The sequence below is a fragment of the Arvicanthis niloticus genome, chromosome 6 (assembly GCF_011762505.2).
Source record: "Arvicanthis niloticus isolate mArvNil1 chromosome 6, mArvNil1.pat.X, whole genome shotgun sequence".
Taxonomy (NCBI): Eukaryota; Metazoa; Chordata; class Mammalia; order Rodentia; family Muridae; genus Arvicanthis; species Arvicanthis niloticus.
In genome coordinates this window covers 44,340,481-44,362,085 of record NC_047663.1, presented here as the reverse complement: position 1 = coordinate 44,362,085, position 21,605 = coordinate 44,340,481, and the positions used below count along the sequence as shown (strand labels likewise).

The 21,605-nt window shown below is 52.3% G+C and overlaps 1 protein-coding gene and 1 long non-coding RNA gene across 7 annotated transcripts; one reads left to right on the top strand and one right to left on the bottom strand.

Annotated features, from left to right (window-relative positions):
* Positions 1-2: 2 nt before the first annotated feature.
* Positions 3-19,411, bottom strand: Ankrd13b (ankyrin repeat domain 13B). 6 transcript variants are annotated; one of them, XM_034505799.2, is made up of 15 exons: positions 19,275-19,411; positions 7,140-7,275; positions 6,917-7,041; positions 6,786-6,831; positions 6,084-6,227; positions 5,808-5,997; positions 5,666-5,732; positions 4,720-4,801; positions 3,114-3,178; positions 2,800-2,930; positions 2,531-2,688; positions 2,249-2,401; positions 1,971-2,134; positions 1,824-1,900; positions 3-1,392 (listed from the first exon to the last, which is right to left on the bottom strand). In XM_034505799.2, exons 1-15 carry the CDS (start codon positions 19,386-19,388, stop codon positions 993-995), a joined length of 2,052 nt encoding a protein of 683 aa, XP_034361690.1. In that variant the 5' UTR covers positions 19,389-19,411; the 3' UTR covers positions 3-992. The 6 variants fall into 6 exon arrangements, with proteins under 6 accessions (XP_034361690.1, XP_076792384.1, XP_034361691.1 ...); XM_076936269.1 differs by having other exon boundaries at positions 3-1,383; XM_034505800.2 differs by having other exon boundaries at positions 3-1,337.
* Positions 19,199-21,249, top strand: LOC143442746 (uncharacterized). Its single transcript, XR_013111187.1, has 2 exons — positions 19,199-19,328; positions 20,320-21,249. It is a non-coding gene; the product is annotated as an uncharacterized LOC143442746 (long non-coding RNA).
* Positions 21,250-21,605: the final 356 nt, after the last annotated feature.

Sequence of the window (21,605 nt, the reverse complement as noted above, 5' to 3'; positions counted from 1 at the left end):
TCTGGTTTGAAACCTCTTTTATTTGTGCCTCAGAATCAGTCTGGTGCCCCTGGCATCAGGGAAGGGAAGAGGAAGAACAATTTCGCTTTGTTGCTCTTTTCTTGACCCCCTTTTGTGCCCCTCTGAGCCCCTGGCAGAGAGAAGCCAGCCAGAAGGCAGCCCAGGACAAGGGTGCGGCCCCTGCTCCACGGGGCCTGTGCTTCTTTAGGTGGGTAGGGTGGAACAGGGAGAGCCGGGGTTAGCACCATTGGATAAAGGGTGTTAGTCAGCCCCTGAATGGGGCAAGAGGGGTGCACAACCACAGAGGGCTAGCAGCAGCTGGTAGGAAGGGGTGGGTGGTGGTAGTGGTGCCAGGGCCCTCATCAACGCTTCTGTGTCGGGTCTAGTGCTTGCCCCCAAGCCAATATGCTACCCCCATTCCCCCAAGGCACCATGAGGGAACCAGGCCTTGCCCAAACTAGGGGGCACCTTAGACATACTCCCTGATCACAAGAAAAACGTGCTGCAGGCATGGGGATTCCAATTCCTGGCTGCCTAAGGGGAAGCTAGGACCACCCTGAGACACAGGACAGGTGTGGGAGCTGGGGGAGCTGGGCACCCCGCTAAGTGCACTTGACGCTGAAATGCCGGGGTGGGGAGGGGCTGGGCCCTTGACGTGCTGGTTTGTGTCTGGGACAAAGCAGCGACACAGCACGCTGGGTGATCAGCTGCCTCCCAGGGGTGAAGAGCTGAGATGCGAAGGCTTCAGGGACAGTGTCCTGGAGAGGGGTTAGTGAGCAAGAAGGAGGACCAGCCATAAGGAGCAAGGGACGGGGACAATGCTCCTCTCAAGGATTCGTTTCCTTTTCAATAACACCTGCCTCCGCCCTTGGACAGAGCTGAGCCCAGAGAAGCGGATTAGGGGTCACCATACAGCAGAGCAGGGAGACCAGCCATGCCTCTAGGGCTCTGGCCTGGAAGTTACTCCATGCCTGTATCAATCCCCTGGCATCTCAGGCCTGATGCGCTGCTACACCCCCAATGCGATGGCTCCAGACTCCAGCAGCCGCTCGGCAGGTGCGCAGACCCGGGTCCTGCGTGGAGTGAGCGATGGTCCCAGTAGGAGGCGCTACTGTTCGGTCAGCGAGAGCCGCAGGATCCGCTCCAACTCTTCCTCCTCCTGGCGCGCTCGCCGCCGCCTCTCCTCCTGCTCCTGGGCTGACAGCTCCATAGCCAGCCTCAGCTGCTCGTCGTAGCTCCGGAACACGTGGCTGCTGGAGCCGGGACCTGGGCTGGGCCGAGGGCTGGGCACTGGAGCCGGGGGCATGGACTGGCGCTGCGGCGTGGGTGGGGCGCTCCTGGGGGCGGGGAGGATTTGTCGAGCGCTCCCCGCTCCCGGCATACCTGGGACACCTGCTCGTAAGCGGGGCAGGAGACATCGTGGAGGTCCCAGGGCTGGGCAGGCTTGCCACCCTCTAGGGGAAGCCATGAGTCTCGCTGGGCTGTCCTGGCCCCACCCAGTGGTGGCAGATCCCAGGTCCCGCCAACCTGTCTGTTGTTGAGGGTCTGAAGTTCCAGGGAGCTAGGTCCCTGATCTCTGCACATGCCTGGAGCACTGGCTACCCACCCTGTGCCAGGGAAGGGGGCTGGCAGAAGCCATCTTGATAACAGGTTCTTGATACCAGGTGGAGCCCTATTGAAGGCACTGAGGGTTCTCTGGGCCTAGTAGGGTTCCAGTGTCACTGTGCAGTGTAATGGCTTAGTGAGGGTCTCTGTGCGTGTGGGTCTGGGGTATGAGAGGGAACAGGCACCTCTAAGGTCTCTTTGCCCTCTTGGGCACTGACCTGTCCTGTCGGCGGCCTTCACAGGACATGGGGTGGGTGCCTGGCTTGCTGTTAGTTAGCGCCTCCCAGATGGTGACCTGAAGGGAAAAGCCTGTTAGCTGGGCTTGCCTGCACTTGCTGTGGCTTGGAGTGGCATGGGGAACACACCTGGTCATACTCACTGCCCGCCTCAAGCAGGCTCTGCTGGATGGCAAACTGCAGCAGGTCATCATCGTCATCACGAGTCGCAGCCTCTCGCTGGCCGCCCAGCACACTGTAGCCACGTGGGGCCTCGAACAATGCAGGGGAGATCTCACAGGCACGGCAGGAGGCTGGAGGCGTGGGCCAGGGGTCAGGTGTGGGCTGGGCTCACCCCTTGGTGTCAGGGGGGGAAATGGAGCCGAGCTTGGGAAGGGTAGGACTCTGTGGGGAGTGGAGAGTCTCACTGGTAGAGCTGGAGCTGCTGACGCTGGAAGAGTCACTGCCAGGGGAGGGTGTCTCGCTGCTCGGGCTACCTCGCACGGAGGGCACTGGCTCATCGCAGCCATTGAGGTTCCCAAAGGTGATGCGGGCGTTGAGGATGTGAAAAATCGGGATTTCTGAGGATAAGGAATCTATTAGGCCCTGTCATCTAGCCCCTCAGACCTTAGGCCCTGATGGCCTCCAAACCTCATCCTCTCCAAGTGGCTGAGGAGAAATGGGGCTGGGCTGTGGGGTGGGTGGCTTACCAATCTTGACTGGGAAGCCAGGAGGCAGGCGCAATGTGATGAAGTCCCGGAGCTTGGCAAAAAGTGCATTGCTGACGGCCATGAGGTCGATGATGGGAGCCACCTGCTCACACAGGGACAGGGGATGCTCCTCACACAGCCACAGCTTGGCCTTGAACCTGGTCCCCCAGATCCCAAGGGGTAAGGGAAGCTGTAGGAAGCCATGGCCTCCTAACACCTCTTGGACCCCTGCCCTGCCCATCCCTCCCCAGAAAGAGCATGGGCCTCACTTCTGTGTCTTGGTGGTCAGTTCCATGGGACGGCCCATGTCCCGGTTGCCAAGCTCAAAGTTGGGGTTGAAGTATTCTTCTGCAGTGATGGCAGGGGGATTGGCTTGGCTCAGAGTCTGAGTGATCAGGGTCTGTACCACACAGGAGGGAGTCCTTAATCCCTGAGTCCAACTCAGGGGTTGCTGACACAGCTCTTCCCAGCATAGGACTGTCATGGCTTTCTCCACGTAGGTCATGGTAAGCAGGGTACCACCCAAAACTCCTAAGCCATATCCCCACCCTTCAAGACAATAAAACCCCTAGTACTCACTCACCCCATTTTGGGGGCCCCCGTGCTGCTCAGCAATTCCCAGGAAAGACTGCAGAGGTGTCTTACAGCCTAGAAAGAATGTGGGGTCTTAGGGGATACTGCAGCCCCAACATACGGGTGCCTGGGGTAGGGGTGTGGGTAGCTCTCACACCCCACATTCCTAGCCACTTTCACCTAAAAATGATGAAGACTCTTTGTTTTGTTTTGTTTTTGTTTTTGTTTTTGTTTTTGTTTTTTTTCCAAGACAGGGTTTCTCTGTGTAGCCCTGGCTGTAGCCCTGGCTGTCCTGGAACTCACTCTGTATAGAAAGTTTTGCTGTCAGGATTTTTTTTCCTTTGGGGATACACACACACACACACACACACACACACACACACACACACACACACACGGAACTCACTCTGTAGACCAGGCTGGCCTGGAACTCAGAAATCCGCCTGCCTCTGCCTCCCAAGTGCTGGGATTAAAGGCATGCACCACCACTGCCCAGCACTGTGTGTGTGTGTATGTGTGTGTGTGTGTGTGTGTGTGTGTGTTAAATGTCAGCTGACAGTGCTGTTACTTGCTGTCTGCTGGACTTATGTTCGATTATTATTATTTTTGTGTGTGTGTGTGTGTGTGTGTGTGTGTGTGTGTGTGTGTTTTTTCGAGACAGGGTTTCTCTGTGTAGCCCTGGCTGTCCTGGAACTCACTCTATAGACCAGGCTGGCCTCGAACTCAGAAATCCACCTGCCTCTGCCTCCCAAGTGAACTCACTCTATAGACCAGGCTGGCCTCGAACTCAGAAATCCGCCTGCCTCTGCCTCCCAAGTGCTGGGACTAAAGGCGTGCGCCACCACCACCCGGCATGAAGACTCTTGAGAACAGGGTTCAGGACCTCTGCAAGCTTGGGTAAAATGAAAGGACACCTAAGCTAAGCATGGCTGGTGACATTTTAATGCCAGCACTCAGGAGACAGGAAGGAGAAGGGATGTCTATGAGTTTGAGGCCAGCCCGGCTACATGAAGAATTTGAGACCAGGGTTGCATAGTGAGAATATGAGACTTGTCTCAATAATCAATCAATCAATCAATCAATCAATAAAAGCACTTCAGGCTCAGAAGAAACTTCCCAATATGCCGATCTCTAGGTTGGTGACTGTGGACAGCAAAGCACCCATCTTCTCTTTGGGAGTGTGTGTGAATGCTTCCGATTAGGTATTTTCTATATCAATGACTTTATTTTGTTCGTGTATAGGTAGGCATCTCTTGTATCCACTTGAGACAGGTTAACAGTGCCCAATGGATGTGTATGAGATAAACAAGCACACAGACTCTGTGGCAAGGCTCCCTGACTCCTCTACGCAGGTTTGAGACAGATGACTACATTAGCCTCTGAATGGTATGCATGACATTTCTCTCCCAAATGCAATACAGACATTAGTAATCAGTCACTAAGCCCAAATGAGCCCAGGATCTTCTTTGCAGTATGTTACACAGCTATTTGAATTGAAATCCATTCTGGCTGAGCCATCCTGGCACTGGGCACAGGGGATGCTGTTGGGGACACCCAGATGGGAGGTGTCCCTCCCATCCTACAGCATCTCTCCCCATCTGCCTCAAGCTCATTACCTTTGACCTTGCCTTTGTGTTGTTCCGAAAGATGCTCTGTCCGAGTCCGGGTGATGAGCTCCACGTTAGAGGCCCCATAGACCTAAGGACAGAGACAAAGAAGCTTGAGGACAGCTCTGGCGCCCACTCAGGGGAATTCTAAACTCTCCCACCAAGAAAAGTCTTAAAGGGGACTTCTGCCCCCGTCTTTAGGCATGTTGGCAAGTAAATATGGTAAACTATTCATCCATTTACTTAGTCATTTAACAAACCTTTTACTGGTGTTTGGGATTAAACTCGGGGCTTCTGGTACACAGCAAGTGCTCTACCACTACGCTGCAGCCCCAGCCTAGACTAGCAGGTGTTTTGAAGCAGTTAGATGCCAGCCTTGGAGGCAGGCATCAGGCATACAGATGCTGAACCACCCAACACAGCCCCTGCCCCTTTGAGAGTCACATCCTAGTTGGAATGACAAGAAATTAGACAGCTTAAAAAAGTGAGATGCATGCAATAGCTGAGACACCTGAGGTCTCTTATCTGAGCACACTGACCAGGGAGGAGACATGTAGAGAGCCTTAAAGCCTGTGTCAGCTCCTTCATTCATCACGTGCTGGGCAGGTGACAGTTTTTTAGAGGCCTGACCTTGAGGTCAGGTGGCCAAGATATGAATCCTAGCTCTGCTACCTATAACTGTGCACGTCGCCTGTAAGAGCCCCTGTGCCTCTACTAGGTCAGTAAACCAATCCTCGGGGCCTCATCTGTAGGCCAGGATAACAGGGGGCAACCTCAGTTTGGCGGAGTTCTTAAGATTAAGTGGGGTGCTATGGAGAGGGTTCAGTACACATCTGTGAAATGGGGATAAGAGCGCCTGCCTGTTGTGAGGAGTAAATGGGGGTGACATAGGTGTCCCTGTACCCACAAGGCTGGGGAAGTGGATTGAGAGCCTCTGCTCGGCACCTGAGCTCACCTTGGCCTCGTACCCATTCACCATCTCCGTCTTCTCGCTGCGCCAGCCCAGAATGCCAGTCTTGTTCCTGGGGAGGTAGAGTGGTCCATGAAAGAGTGGCCCATCAGGTTGGCTTCTGGCTAGGCAAGCTACAGCAGCTCACCTCTCAAAGGAGATGTTCTTGGTGTCAAGCTGTGTGGTGACAACAGGCGCAGTAAGCCTGCTCAGCACCTGTTCCTCCGAGGGCTGGGCAGCAGCCAGCAGTAGCTCCCGATCCTGCCCGGCCAGTGCCAGAGTCTCCATGTACACCACACGGCGGTCATGGTCAATCTCCATGACCACGGCACTTGTGTCTGCCACCAGGGAACAGCACCGGGGGTCAGGGGGGTCTGGGGCTGTCCAATACCTCCCACCCTGCCCTACTTACTGCCTGACTCACCTTGACCCCTGAAGACGAAGCTGCGGTTCCCCCTCTGCCAGGTCATATGGTCAAAGCCCAGAAGCGTGGTGTCTACCCTCAGGTTCTGCCCACTCTTCCACACTTTGTAGGTGTCACTAGGGCAAATCTTGGATACCAGAGGCACTGGGTGGAAGTGAAGGTCAGAAAGGACCTCAGTTTCCTGAGCCAGCTCAGGGCACAGGAGTTAGAGCTGGTAGTACAGCCAGAAAAGAACTAGGGGACTCACAAGGGAGAGGCTCTTCCTTCACAGCCACCCCTAACGGAGCTTTGAGCAATATGAGGCTGGGCACAGGGATGGCTCGCACACGCTGTCTCTAGTACCCACTGCGTGTTCATTCCATCACTCAACCTCACCCAAGCTTTCAACAAGAATTTACTGGCCACCAAATCCATGCCAGGCACTGTTCCAGGCACTGGAGATACAACACTGAACAAGGTAAGACCCCCGCCTGTTGGACTTCACTTTATACCAACGATAAGCACGAAATAAGCAGACCATTAGAGAGGAGGAGGAATCATAGTGGAATCATGATAGTCTCTGGGGCAACCTGGAAACCCCTGGCTGGAAGTTGGCACTGAGCTGAGGCTAAGGGAGAAGGAGCCCCAGGAAGAGCATGGAGCCACAATCCAGGAAGGGCAAAGTGAGCTCAGAGTCCCCAGGTCAAGTTCAGCCCCTCTTACCCCAACTTGTGAACTCCCATTTCATCTCCACATAGAAATCCTGAGCCTGGAGGAAGACAGAGAAAGGGACTGAGCTGGCACTGGGCTCAGAACACAGGGCCACAGTAGGCAGGAGGAGAGCCAGGTCTCACCTTTCGAAGCTTCTCCAGGAGCATGGGGATGCCTGCCAGTCTCTTCACCACCCGCTGGTAGTCCCGGTAGCGCAGCACCAGCTGCACCAGCTCAAGGTCCCTGGTGCTCACGGCCTCCTGCAGCACTGGGGGAGGGGAAGTGACAACACAGGGTAAGACTCCAGCACACTTCCGGTGAGGGGCTGACACCGAGTGCAGGGCTCAGGTAAACAAGGGTGCCCACCTGTCCAACCACTGCGGTTCTCCCTGCCCACATCTGCACCATGTGCCAAGAGCACACGGGCACATTCCAGGTGCCCCAGTGTGGTAGCCAGGTGCAGAGGAGTCCGGCCACGGGGATCTAGTTGTTCAATGTCCACCTGCAGAAGAAGTTGAGATGGAGCCCTGGTTACTTTTGTAGGAACCTAACATGGACCTAAGCTGGCCGCAGCTCTCTGGCTATGTCACTTGGTCCGGCTCACAAGACCAACATGATGAGCTATGCCAGGTGAATGGAGAGGGGGCACAGGAGACAAGGAAGAAAGGACTTGTCCTCCTGTCCAATAGGCCCCAGGTAGAATTAGTTATCTCCCTGGTATCGTGGGCCTCCTGTGGAAAGCAGGCAGAGACTGAATGGTAGTCCATCCAAAGATGCTGTTAGCCAGGGAGGACGCCTATGTTGAGACCTTTCTAGTGGTCCCAGACCACACTGTCAAGCAGCACCACCAGTTTACAGTGTTGGCACGACCGTTGAGCATTAGTTGGCAAACAACCAGGACAATACCTACACAGCAGTGTACACACCCATAATCCCAGCACTGGAAAGGCTGAAGCAGGAAGATCGTGAGTTCAAGTCTAGCCTGCACAACATAGTGTGCAACACCTCCCCCTCTTTCAACACTGGTAGTGCTGAAAGAGTGTTCACTGCAGGACTTCAGAGCCCTGTGTGATGCCTTCGGGCTCATGCATCAACATTTTGCATAAATCCTACGATTTCCACTACACGCAACTACATCCTGTTGTAAAAAAGCATGTGTGCCAGGCAGTGGTGGCACCCGCCTTTAATCCCAGCTCTTGGGAGGCAGAGGCAGGTGGATCTCTGAGTTCAAGGCCAGCCTGGTCTACAGAGTGAGTCCCAGGACATCCAGGGCTACACAGAGAAACCCTGTCTCAAAACAAAACAAAACAAAAAAGCATATGTGTTAAACATAAATATTTAAATATTTCTCAAAAGTCTGAACTTCTAGTTCAATTCAGTGAGTTGACCATATGCTTGCTAATGCCTTCCCAAAACCTTACCACAGGGCTTCTCTCCCAACCGAGATGACATAACAAAAACGATATTGAACACGGACAGGGTCACTATCGCTTCAAAATACATGAGTAATTGTTTTTAGACAATTGACAACAGGTGTCTCTGACTGGGACCCCTGATCTGGTGACTTTTCAGGACTTCTACCTGAAGGAACATCCTGGGTTGCTACGTCAGCAGACTTTGTGGAAACAGACAGAAATCCAAAGAAGGGAAAGCAGTAAGATGGAAAGTCCTGGAAAGGCTCGGGCTTTGAAGAAATTGAGAGGAAGGGTTGGGGAGGGCAAGAGAGAGCAAGGGGAAAGGAGACCAGGAAGAGTGAGGGGAAAGGACAGAGGAGAGAGCAAGGTTGCTCCTTTGCACAGGGGTCACTCTGAGTCTTCACTGACTCTACCAAACCTCATATGTACACAGTAAAAAAAACAAGATTCTACAAAACAGACGTGGACAAAGCTTGCTAAGGGCCACTATTCACACTCAAGCCAGCTAGGAAGAGTCTGTTGATTTCCACACCTATTTAGTAGACTCCAGGTGTTCTGTGACCCTTCAGAGTAGGGATAAACTGTCCTAGAAAAAAGGCCAACCTAGAGCCACTCAAACAGATTAAGAGTTAGCACCCAGAACTAGAGAGATGGCTCAGTGGTTAAGAGCACTGATTGCTCTTCCAGAGGTCCTGAGTTCAATTCCCAGCAACCACATGGTGGCTCACAACCATCTGTAATGGAGTCTGATGCTCTCTTCTGGTGTGTCTGAAGACAGCTACAGTGTACTCATATAAATAAAAATAAATAAATAATTCTTTAAAAAAAAAAAAAAGAGCATCCAAAGGGTCACACTCATTTGCAAATAATTAATTTGCTAAAAGGAGGCCTAAAGTTCTTTAAAGCAGTGGATCTCACTCAAGCAGGAGGTTGAGACTCTTTTGAAAGTTGCATTTTGGTGGCGCACGCCTTTAATCCCAGCACTTGGGAGGCAGAGGCAGGTGGATTTCTGAGTTCAAGGCCAGCCTGGTCTACAGATTGAGTTCCAGGACAGCCAGGGCTACACAGAGAAACCCTGTCTCAAAAAAAACAAAACAAAAAAGTTGCATTTTGGATATCCTGCATATCAGATATTTATATTATGATTCATAACAATAGCAAAATTACAGTTATGAAATAGCAACAAAATAATTTTATGGTTGGAGTCCCACAACCTGAGGAACTGTATTAAAGCGCTGCAGTATTAGGAAGGTTGAGAACAACTGCTATTTAAAGGAAGAAAAAATTTAGGTATTGAATATGTATCTGCACATCCAACATCCAGTCAAAACTTGGAAGATGGGCTATGATGCAGGAGGAGGGGCTCAGACCTGTAATCCCAACAGACAGGAGGCAGAGGTAACAGTTCAAATAGCTTGGACTATGTAAGGAGACTGTCTCCAAAACCAGCCACGCATGCTCTCTGGTGTGTCTTACTTTCTCCCGAGTGTCTCTCTTTCTCTTAACTCTCATATTTAAACCTATATTAAATACCTTTATTAAATTCCAACTCAATGTCATTTAAAAAACAGCCACGCCGGGCGGTGGTGCACACCTTTAGTCCCAGCACTTGAGTTCGAGGCCAGCCTGGTCTACAGAGTGAGTTCCGGGACAGCCAGGACTACACAGAGAAACACTGTCTCGAAAAACCAAAAAATAAAAAAATAAAAAAATAAAAAAATAAAAAAATAAAAAAATAAAAAACAGCTACCCTTCAAAAATTAGTACACATGTCATGAAAAATATGGTCTATAATCAAGAGGAAAGAGCATTCAATAGACTCTCAGAAATTAGAAAGTGGTGCAATACGGTCAAGTTTGAGAATTTTGGAGTTTTTTTTTTTTTTTTTTTATTGTTTTCTGAGTGAGCTCCTGCTATGAAGCCCAAGCTGGCACTGCTGCCTGATGCTACTCTTCCCGCCACCCAAGCTGGTTGTTGTTGTAGGAGAGCGGAGTTAAAACATGGTCTTAGCTGGCCTTGAAGTCTTAGCTGGCCCTGTGTCTTGGGTCCTTGACCCTCTTACCTCAGCCTCCCAAGTGCTGGGATTATAAGCATGTGCTACCACACCCAGTTTGACATCTGTAGACCTATGGACCTCTAGGTGACATCACCATAAATTGCCTTGACGGCTCCAGAATCCAATGACTAATGTCTTTATAGAACACAGAAATAGAGACAAAGACTATGCAACCACAGTAAATGGGTGCCTGGTCCTATGGGAAGTCGGAAGAGGCAGGGACGGGGTCTTCTGTAGAGACGTGGAAGGCGTGAAAGGTGTGGAAGGCGCATGCCTCTTACTGACACTTGAAAATTCTGAGAAAGGAAATTTTGGGCCTTTTGTCTTGAGGTTTTGGTTTTTCTGTTTTTCAACACAGGATTCTCACTATGTAGCCCTGGCTATCCTGGAACTCACTCTGTAGACCAGGCTGGTCTTTAATACACAGAGCTCCACCTGCCTCTGTCCCTCAAGTGCTGGGATCAAAGGCATGCACTCCTACACTCAACTGTAAGTTTTCGTGTTAACTCATCCATTTTGGGGGCAATTTGTTGTGGAAATGACTACGAAAATAAACCTACAGAACCAAGGAAAACAATGTCCCCATAATCAGCTGATGCCAGGCCCCTCACCATCCGCAGACACTGGGAAGGCGCTAACAGGAAACCTTTAGCAGCACCAAAGGAAGGCCTGGATCAGTGGAGCAAACAGAAAGCACCTCCCTCTTGCTTCTCAGTGGAAGGGATACAAGCCCAAAGGCGGCAGTGAGAGCTCGCAGTGCCGGAGTGGAGGAAAGGAAGCCTCCATGTAAAACTCTAATGAAAATATCTTCCAAAACGGAGGGGAAATGGAGACTCCATGGCGGGCCACAGCTAAGAGAGCAGACTGCCAGAAGATGTGTGCAACAGTCAGGTGGGAAGAAAATGATACCAGATGGAGACATGGATCTACACAAAGGAGTGGAGAAGCCAAAAATGTTACATTTGCAAGTATAAGAATGTCGGTAAAATATTTAAAACCCACAAGAATAAAGAGATGTCAGCAGATGAGAACCCCAACACATCAGAAGATGGAAGGTAGCCGAGGCTGACTTCTGACGTTAGTGTAACAGAGGAAGCCAGCGTCCACAGTTGGGGAGGGAACCCGGAACAGCAAGCCAGGTCACCCCAAATCATCAGCATGAAGTGTGCTGGACTTGGGGACACTGACTACAGCAAAGGACAAGGTTATGGAGCACAGCACTGGTGCTGCTTCCACAGGATCCAGGGCTACCAGCAGCCAGGATGCAGTTGTGTCTTGTCTCTCCCTCCACCCAGGCAGAGTCCTTCCTTGGAGGAAGTGAAGGCCCCAATGACCTCTGAATAGAGATGTTTGGGGTTGCCATGATGGGTAAGTAGCTTACTGCCCAGTTGTCCTATGTGTCAGTGAACTCCAGGCCCCATTCTCACATGTATCCCAGCAGCCACATGGCACTGGAGACAAAGTGTCCACTGTGAAACCAACCCAAATAGACAATGGGATGCTATGCTTGGGAGACCGCCTCTGCAGGCAGTGAAAGGAACTTGGTTGGGGCAGCAATGTGCACCCTTAGGAAAAGATGGGAAGATGACTGAGTTCTCAGACTGCGAACCCCTGGCCTCCTGTGACTTGAGTCTTTGCTCACTTCCGAAGCTTCTTCTGCAACTTCCCTGGCGTGCTTCATTCCTGCACAGCTGCCCCAGGCACCTCTCACAGCGGACAGCACCTCACTTCACTGCATATTCAGGTTAAAACGAACAGCACAAGCTTGTGGCAAGATGGCTCTGCAGTTAAAGGCACCTGCCATCAAACCTAACCACCCAAGGCTGATATCAGGGACCTACATGCTGAAGGGAGAGAACTGACTTCCAAAATTGTCCCCTGACCTCAACACGTGTACAGTGGCATACTCATGCCCCCACTCCACAGACACACACACAAAGAGAGAGAGAGAAAGAAAGAGAGAGCGACAGAGAGAGAGAGAGAGAGAGAGAGAGAGAGAGAGATTAAACTTTTAAAATTAAAACACACACACCCTTATTCTAGTAAGGCTTTGGGCATGAAAAGTACATGCTTACCCCACCTCTAGAACCTTCCCTTCATCAACATTCTTATGTCCTCTCTTTCCTTCATCTTCCATATTTAACCAACCCGTTAGCATGACCTGTAGGCTCAACCTGCAAAGCAGACCTAGAGGTCCCTCAGTTCCCAGCACTCAGTCTTCCCCTCACTGCTCACACCACCTCTCTCATGCCTCCACATGACCAAGCCAAACTGAACCCAGGGAAAGCAGAGGCGGCCCAGAGGTTAAGAGCAGGAGTTGCTCTCATACAGGAGTCACATTCCGTTCCCAGCACCCAAATGGTATCTCATGATAACCAGTAATTCCAGACCTGATGCTCTCCTCTGACCTCTGAGGATGCCGGCAGGCAAAACACTCATACACATAAAATAAGATAAATAAAATAAAGGAAATGAAATGAACTCAGGGCTTGATACACTTGAGCCCAAATCTCACCAGTGGGTTTCTGTGTTAATACAGAGCCCTAGCCCTGGACCACTCCTGAAACTCATTTACCTTGTCCACCCTCCCACCCTCCCACAATCCTATTACCAGCCTTCTCTGTCATCTTAGAAATGATCCCTTGGATACCCCAATATTATGATTTGTCCCCCCAAAGATGTATGTGCTGGAAGCTCAGTCCTTCCTCATACAGCAAGATAGAAAGGCAGCAGATCTCTGAGAGCTGGGGCCCACAGGGAGGTGATTCAGGCGTGGGCCCCACCCTGGGAAGGACAGGCTCACAAGAGCAGGTCAGGTCTCAGGGGACTGAATCAGCTCCCACAAGAATTGGTCATTAGGACAGGAGTTCAGCTTCCTGGCTCTTTGCCCCATCCCACCCCTGTGTTCCTTCTGTACATCCTGATTTATTCACTATACTGTGACACGGCCAGGTGGTCCAGGCCAGATGCTGCCTCTGTGCTCCTTGAACTCTCCCCTTTGACCTTTCCAGCTCCCAGACTTATGAGCTACTGTGACCTACAATAACCCCCTTTTCTTGTGAAGTCTTCAGTTATGCTAAAGGGTTTTGGTTTTGTTTTGGTGGTGTGGAGGGGGGATCAAACCCAGGGTATGTCTTGATGTCTGCTAGGCAAGTGCTGCACCACAGGGCCACATCCCTAAGCCGTCAGGAATTCTGTCATAGCAACACAAACAAACACCAAGTGTCTATAGAACCTTTCTCTCTCACTTCTGGTTGCCACCAAATGTCACATCCTTAGATTAGTCTGCCCTGACAACCAACCTGAGGTGGCAGCTGCTGCCTATCTCACCCCTTATCCTGTCTCAATCTCTGCAGCACCCCAGGCTTGTTTACTCTCAGTGTCCCTCACCTAGGCTCTGCACTCTGCAAGGCCAGATCCTGTCTAGTTTGCTCATCAGTGGCTTCCCAGGCCCTGGACAGCATCTGGCATATAACCAGTGGCTAATGCACATTTGTTAAAGAAATGTACAGATGACCACATTGAGAGTCAGGAGAGAGTAATAAAAAAAAAAAAAAGCATGAGAGTGATAAACCAAGAGACATGCTTCCGGAAGTATTTATAATTACAGAGGTGAGCTCAGCAAATACAGGAGGCGAGGAGTGGAAGCCGGCTCAGTAGAAACCCAAGAGCTGTGGAGACAGCTGGGTGAGCAAAGCACCTGCTGCTCTGGAGGCAGCGGCCCCTGGCAGCTCATAGCCCCTGTCCCTCCAGCCCCAGAGGGTCTCATGCCTTGTTCCAGCCTCCTCAGACACCTGCACTCACGGCACATACCTACATGCAGACACAATTTTAAAATAAAATAAATATTTTTAACTTAAAAAAAAAAACTCCTATAAACAGCTAAATATTTTAAACCATGAAAATGAATTCACTTGTCAAAAATAAGACATTTGGGTGCATGAGACACAGCCCAGTGGTTAATGATGTTGCTGTCCTTCCATGAGGACCAACTGCCATGTCAGGTAGCTCACAAGTGCCTGTAACTCCAGCTCCAAGACCTAATGTATCTTCTGGCTTCCCAGAGCTTGCCCTCCCAGAATCGCAGACACACACAAATAAAAATAAATCTTTTTTTTTACAAAGACAATTTCAAGACCAGATGTGCTGGCACTGGTACACAAAACAGGCATAAACACACATTAAAACATGGTTTCAACGCACAAACAGGCTCAGGACATGACGTGTCTGTTGTGGCATGGACTTTGCATGTGAGCACACACACATAGATGAGTGTAAGAAAAAAGTTTTCTTTTTTTGTTTTTTGTTTTCGAGACAGGGTTTCTCTGTGTAGCCCTGGCTGTCCTAGAACTTGCTCTGTAGATCAGGCTGGCCTCAAACTCACACCACCGCCGCCCAGCTAAGATGTTATTTGTTTTTTATTTTTTGATGTCTGGATGTTTTTCCTACATGTATGTCTGGGTACTATGTGTATGCTTGGTGCCTGTGAAGATGGCCAGGAAAGGGCACTGGGTCCCTGGAACTGGTTATAGATGGTTGTGAGTTACAATGTGGGGTTTTGGGGGGTTGTTTGGTTGGTTGGTTGGTTTTGTTTTGTTTTGTTTTGTTTTGTTTTAACTGAACCCAGGTCCTTTGCAAGAGCAGCAAGTCCTCTTAATCACTGAGCCATCTCTCCAACTAGTAATATTTTTTTTCAAAAAGGTGAATAAATTTTTAAAATAATCCAGCAGGTACTCCCCCCACCCCTAGCGTTGCAGGTGAGCTACTGGGCATCCCCCACCCTTCCCTAGATGCCCTTGCTAGGGTAGCTAACAAGGCCCCAGGGAACTAGCAGGCACCCTGCCTGGCAGCAGGGCCCCGTGGGCCTCAGCTCTCAGCTCCTCAGACTAGACCTCCTGCAAGGATGCTTTTCCCACCCTAGGTCCTCAGACTGTTCCCAGCATCTGCCCTCAGGCAACACTGATTCCAGGGTCCATGTGGACCCCCATGCATCCACCCAGACCCTACAGCAGCTCCCCCTCCTACAGGGCCTACAGCACAAGGGGTACTTTGCCCTGGGCCCAGGTGGGAGAATTCATTATTTCTTCTGCAAAAGCTCACAGCTGTTTGTTTAATTGCCACAATGAAAAGGTTTCCATGAAACCCAACACCCGCCTCCTGGACCCAGCAGGCTCAGAGGGAATCAAAGCAGAAGTCTTTAGGTTTAAGGGCTGGGGCTCCCTGGGCAGAAGCTTCCCCGCCTCCACCCATGAGCAGCGCCCCTATGTACACGCACACTGGTACGAACAGGTTCCAGAAGAAAGCACGCTCGTCCTACCTACACACCTGAGCCCGTGCACCCTTAACTGCACAGGCACAGGTGTGCCTAGCTGCTCTCTAGCCCTGCAGGAGTTCACTTGTGTAACGTGTGCTTGGTAATGGCACACTCAGTCTAAACACCTACATGCACTAGCAGGATGTTTTTCAAACTCTTTCAGTGTGGATAGAAACCGTTTGTCAAGTAAAGCCTTAAAAACACTTGCCAAATATACAGTAAGTCTAGGCACTGAGAGGGCGGGAGCTCGCAGAGCCTGGGCCACTCTCCCCTGCTGCCCACCCACCCCTCCTTCCCAGCCCTAGGAAAAATGGCTGGAGTCTGATTTAGTCATTGCTTCTGAGAGCTGCCACTTAACATAGGGCATAAGGACAGGCATGCCTGAGCTTTCTCAAGGGTGAGGAGGGTTGAGGTATTTCCTCGGAGAGCATGGAGTACAAGGAATACTGTGGCCACAGGAGGTGTGGAAATCCTGACTGTGCACCCTTCCATCCCTCTGTGGCCCTTCCTTCCTTTCATCTCAGAACTCACTGATTTGGATGTGTGTTCTTTTTGAGGTTTGTGGCCCTCTCTGGTGACCTTCCTAGCTTACTAACCGTGGTGTTAGCCCACACCCGGGACTACCTACTGTACTGAGGGCAGGTACTAGGTGTTCCCCCCAAAGTTTTCCATCATAACTGTTACTTTTTTTATTCAAGTACATTGGTGTTTGGTTTGCATGTTTGTCTGTGTGAGGGGGTTGGTTGCCTTGGAACTTGAGTTATGGGCAGTTGTGAGCTGCTGTATAGGTTCAGGGAATTGAATCCTGGTCCTCTGGAAAAGCAGCCAGTGCTCTTAGCCACTAAGCCCTCTCCCCTGCCCCCATAACTAGTACTTTTATCAGGACACCACAACCCTATCTCACTGACCTCTAAGTGGGAAAGTTGAACGCAGAAAGCTGGAAGGAGGGCCATGACAGAGGCAGCCCCAGAAACAAACAAACAAACAAACAAACAAAACCCAATGGTTCCCAAGGCAATAGTAGGATCCCCTTCAGAATCCTTGCTGTGAGGAGAACATTCCTATTCCCATGGCCATCCCTGCCCCCCACCCTGAGGAAACTCATGGCTCCAGAACCCGGGCCATGCCAGGCTAAGGGGAAGTGACATAAACTGCTTCTAACCACCAGCTCTCCTGCCTGGCAAAGTGCCAGGCTCCAGCTAGGTTCCTCCCTTACCCAGCACCTCTTAACCGCTCAGCACTCCCAGAAGAGCCCCCAGTAGCTGAGCCACTCTGAAAGCTCTCTGTTCGGCCTTACTCAGCCAGCCAGCATTGCCAGGCCTGCCCACGGGAGGCCTCTGCAGGCCGTTGATGGAGCAAAGCAAAGGCAGCTATGCCAAGCAAGGACCAAGAAGACCCGGCTGCCAAGTGCTTGAGGAAAGCCTGGCTGATTTCTACAGTGGCTTGTGCCAGGAGCTTTTGAGGTCAGGGACCCCCACACACCATCTGGATGCTAAGAGTCCACAGGAGTGTTGTAATGACCTCAGGTGACTCACCCCCAGGTTTGTCCCCTGAGAGAACATCGTAATGCCCCAAAGATGAGACAGTGCAGATTTGAATACAAGTGTCACTCTGTGTCAGCCCTGGGGTTAGGGTACAGCCAGGGACTCTCGAACCAAGGCTGACTGGCATGCTGCTTCCTGGTATTCTGGAGGGAAGGAGAATACCCTACTTGAACTCCCTGTGGATGAACAAGAGTTAATATCACTGGTGCCCTATATTCTCCTGGCTTGGATGAAGAACAGGCAGGCTGGTGTCCATTTCAATGTGACATTAACTCACCAGGGCCAGAATAAGGTAACACAGTACCTAGCTACTATGGCAGCTGGGGCTTGAGAGGAATGTCTGAACAGCCCTGGCCACCATGACCTGCAGCAGCTCCCTGGTCCAACCTCTCCAGCAAGATGGCTGACTTGAGATCTGTCAGCAGAGGCCTTGATGAAAAAGCCCTTTTCTGAAACATTCCACTCCTCTCTAGTTTTAGGAAAAGGACCACCTACACCCTCTGGATAAGGGAGTGGAGCTGAGACATTCTGAGGATTCAGCTTCTAGCCTTCTAACAATCCCTAGATCTTTGGGGACTTCCTCAGACAAGGAAAGTGAAGAACAGCCAGAGAAAACAGGATTGGATCTTTATGTCCTGTGTTCTGCACACTGTAATCCCAGAACCAAATCTCCTCCAGGGCAGGCATTGGTACATTGGATTTGCTTTCCCAGGCTCTCTGACCTCCTGTCTTTACAAAGCCTTTATGACAGAAAACTAACTTGGGGAGACCTTGTGGGAGCAGAGGCAGAAGGGAAGGGAACCCCAAGGCCAGCCCAGAGGCTTGCAGGCCCGGGTTATTTTATTATTAAATGAGATACAATGCAGAGCTGAATGCTGTACTGGTTTGGAGGCTCACAGTGAATATCAGATGGTCCAACCTTCTCTGATTCACAGTCTGATGTCCAGCCTTGGCCCCTTCCCTTGAGAATTAGACAGGCCTTCATACTGAGCTTCCATGATGGAAGAAGTGGATCCACAGCCCCTAAGTTTCAGACTCTAATCAAGCCTGCAAATCTGAATCTCTAAGCAACCCAGGGTAGCCTGGGCCCAGCTCTACCCACTGCCTCCCCTGCGGGGGTGGGGGGTGATGTTGGCACCATGACTGCTTTGCCAGTTGCCAGGGTAGCAAGAACAGAATTGAAGACTATTAGTGACTTGCGCCCACCTTTGTCCTGAAGAATGGCCAAGAAACCATTCCCCAGGCTTCCTGCTTGGTTTGGTTTTCAGATACAGTGTCTCACTATGTAGCCCTGGCTGCTCTGGGACATGAAGTACACCAGCTGGCCTTACATTTGTGACAATCCTCCTGCCTCTGCCTCTCCGGTGCTGAGACTACAAGCGTGCACTACCACTTCTGGCTCCTTGGTTTCTTTGAAGTCATTGCCCAGACCAAAGCTGTCTGACCCACAGGTTTCTCTGATTGGCAGAAAGCAGGGAACCCCTGTTCTGTGCAGGACCTCGAATCCTTCCTGTGGCCCCCTAGCTTCCTCTACAGTGAGAAGGTAGGCCCTAGCACCAAAAGGCAGGAGAGCGCCTTTCAGCACCTGGACAAGGCCCTTCGGTGCTTCCCAGTGGGGTCTTCACTTCTGGCTCTGGAGCCAGGGCTGAGATCTGAAGCACCCATGGGTTCTGTCCACTCTAAACAAACAAGAGATCTAGTTCACAAGGAAGTGAGAGGGCACTGGGTGGGGCTGGAATGCCTAAGGGTGCCACACAGCTTGTTCTCCGATCTTGTGTGACCCCCCCCCACGCAAGCCTTTCTCATCTCTGCACATTCACGCGGGGATGTCGCGCCGAGATCGAGTGGGGTGGACTCTCCCACCACATGGAACACAGACAGAACCGACAACCACTCCCTGTAGTCCCTTCAAGCCCCAACGGAGAAGAGCACAGGGTCCCTCCACACCAGTCTCGGAGGGCCCGGAACACGTGTGGGCCACCGGTGGGTCCTGGAACCAGAGAAGCAGGCGGGGGGCGCTGCCATCACCCTCTTCAGGTCAACAAGCACAAAAGCAACGGCTGCAAACAAAGAAGCGCTGCAAACTAGCCGGGGAGGCGGGACAGGCGTCGCCGCGCCCCCTCCCCACGCCGCGCGGGCGTGCGGGGCCATGGTCCCCGACGGCGCTCCTACCTGGCCGGCGCGGACCTCCTTCTCCAGCTCCCGGTGGCGGTTGTGCCACACGAGGTAGTGCAGCGGGTACTTGCCCTCGGGCCCCTTCCTGGCGGAGGCGTTGGCGGGGATCATCGCCCGCTCCTCATGCCGGGGCCGCGGCGCCCGGCCCGCGGGGAGGGACGGCGCGGGAGCCGGGGCCCGGGGCCGCGGGGCGGACGGCCGGCGCTGTCTGCTCGCGGGGCTGCGGCTCGGGCATGTGCGAGCGGCGGCGGCGGGCGGGGGCGGCGCGCCCGGCGTGGTGCGGGCGGCGGGCGTCCTCGGGAGGCGGCGGGCGGGAGGCGCGGAGCAGCCCCCACCCGCCCTGGGAGGGAGCGGGCACTCGGCGGCACGCGGCCTCGCGCCTCCCCTCCCACACCCCCGCACACAAAGACGCCGCTCGGCGGAGGGAGCAGGGACCCGCAGCTGGAGCGGGGGCGCACGGGGCGCCGGCCCCGGGGACGCCGCCGCCGCCGCAGGGACGCGCGCCTGCACCCTCCGGCTCCCCTAAGTCGCATAGCCCGGCCCTCAACCCGAGCGGCCGGAGAGGGACGAGCGGATGCGGGGAAGAGAGGAGGGGACCCGGGTGCGCCGAGCTGGGCTAGTTACAGTTCGGCCCCGCAGCATCATGGGGCTTGTAGTCCGCCTGGTAGAACCGAGCGTTTCGGATGACCAGAGACGGTCTGGAACTGATTTCCTGAGAGGGTGGACAGAGAGTTAGGCCCAGCCGAAATGGAGGTCTTACTTGGATGCCAGGTGGGTTGGGACGTGCCTCCACCCTTTGGCATTTTGCCTTTTGTAAGGAAATGGGGGAGGCTTTGAGGTTTGGCCTGAAGGGTTGGGACGGGCGACTGTGACCTGCAGAAGTGAGGTTGGGTCTCAGGGAGGGTAAAGAGGCATCTGGATTCCTAGAAGATAGTGACTAAAGAGTGACTCCTAAGAGAGATGCAGGGCATCAGTACCAAGGGGCATTGAAGCGGCCAAGGATCTGATACTCGAAATGTTTCTCAAATCTTTGCTCTCTCAGATAATTAAACCTCACCTTCCACACACGTTGGAAAAGAGAATGTCTAATGAGGCGAAGAAGACAGTCTTTCCCCCTTCATTGCTCAGCAAGAACCAGGATGAGGTTGAGCAAAGACAGCAGCAGGTGGCAATTCCCCACCTCCATTCCATGTGGGTCCCTACCTAAGGGAAATGACTGATTCCAGATTGCCTTCTTCCTGAATGATGAGAGCTGACAAGCGCTTCCACAAGGATCCCTTGCAGAGTGTGGTAAAAGTCAAATTGGCCTCTGCAGCAGCCACCTGCAAATGTTAAAAGGACCAAGATGCCTTGGGAGAGAAAATGTCAAGAGAGTTGTGTTTAAATACCGTAACAATTGCTTGATCTTAAGCAAATTGCTTATACTTCTGAGTTTCTCGTTCCACCCGCCTCTAAAATGGGATTGGATACTACCTCCTGGGATGAGCTAAGGGTGTGAACTGCCTGAAAACGGCGCCTTCTCCTTCAGTCAGGTTGACACAAGTGATAGGAACGAACATGTTGCCTTCCTCAAGCCCACCTCAAGGCAGAGATAAGGGATTCCTTGCCAGCCCGACTGAGAACAACAATCTAGAGAGTGTTTGTATGGGAGATGACAACAAAAGCCTGCAAACTACGTGCGCCCTTCTCGGGTTTCTTTGTGTGGTCTTCTCCCCTGCTTCCTGCATATCCAGCGGTGCCAGGCCTGGAGGACTGAGGGAGGAGTAGACTGCCTCGCCCCTTTCTGCAGCCTGGGAGGAGCCGGCAGGCGTCTATGCAGCCCAGGGCCGCCCCCACCTCCACCGCCAGGGGTCAGCAGAGTGTCGTGATTGCAGCTCGAGTTGGGGAGGGGGGCTAGAGAAAGGAGGGGCAACTAGGAGAGGCCGCGAGAATGCCTGTACAATTTCTCATTAAATCGTTTTTCAGAGCCTTATGTGTGATTCCACTTGAGCTGTTCTGTTTCCGGGGATGGTGACATCTTCTTCGGGAAACCCAGAAACCCTTCTACCCACATCTTCAAGTTCTAAAGCTTGGCTGTGGTGAGGTTGGGGGTTCTGCAACAAAGTTTGGGCAGTGTGTCAGAGTCAGGGCCCCTCCCAGGCAGTCCCTGAGCCAATAGGGAGATAGGGTGGCCGGGGTGGGGGGGACATGAATCATTCTTCCCCTGCACACCCTGTATTCCAAGAAAAGAGAGAGGCCAGCATGCATCTGGAGGCTAGGTTGCCCTTTTACCAGATGGCCGGCTACCGACACTAAGCCCAGGTCGCTTTCCCTTTGGTCTGAACGCCC

Excerpts from the sequence above, each read along its gene's own strand:
- Ankrd13b (XM_076936267.1), bottom strand. The coding sequence starts at position 19,388 with ATGATCCCCGCCAACGCCTCCGCCAGGAAGGGGCCCGAGGGCAAGTAC. Across the intron at positions 7,042-7,139 it reads GAACCGCAGTGGTTGGACAG|TGCTGCAGGAGGCCGTGAGC; the intron begins GTGGGCACCCTT and ends CCCCTCCCCCAG. Across the intron at positions 2,402-2,530 it reads TGGCTTCCCAGTCAAGATTG|AAATCCCGATTTTTCACATC; the intron begins GTAAGCCACCCA and ends CCTTATCCTCAG.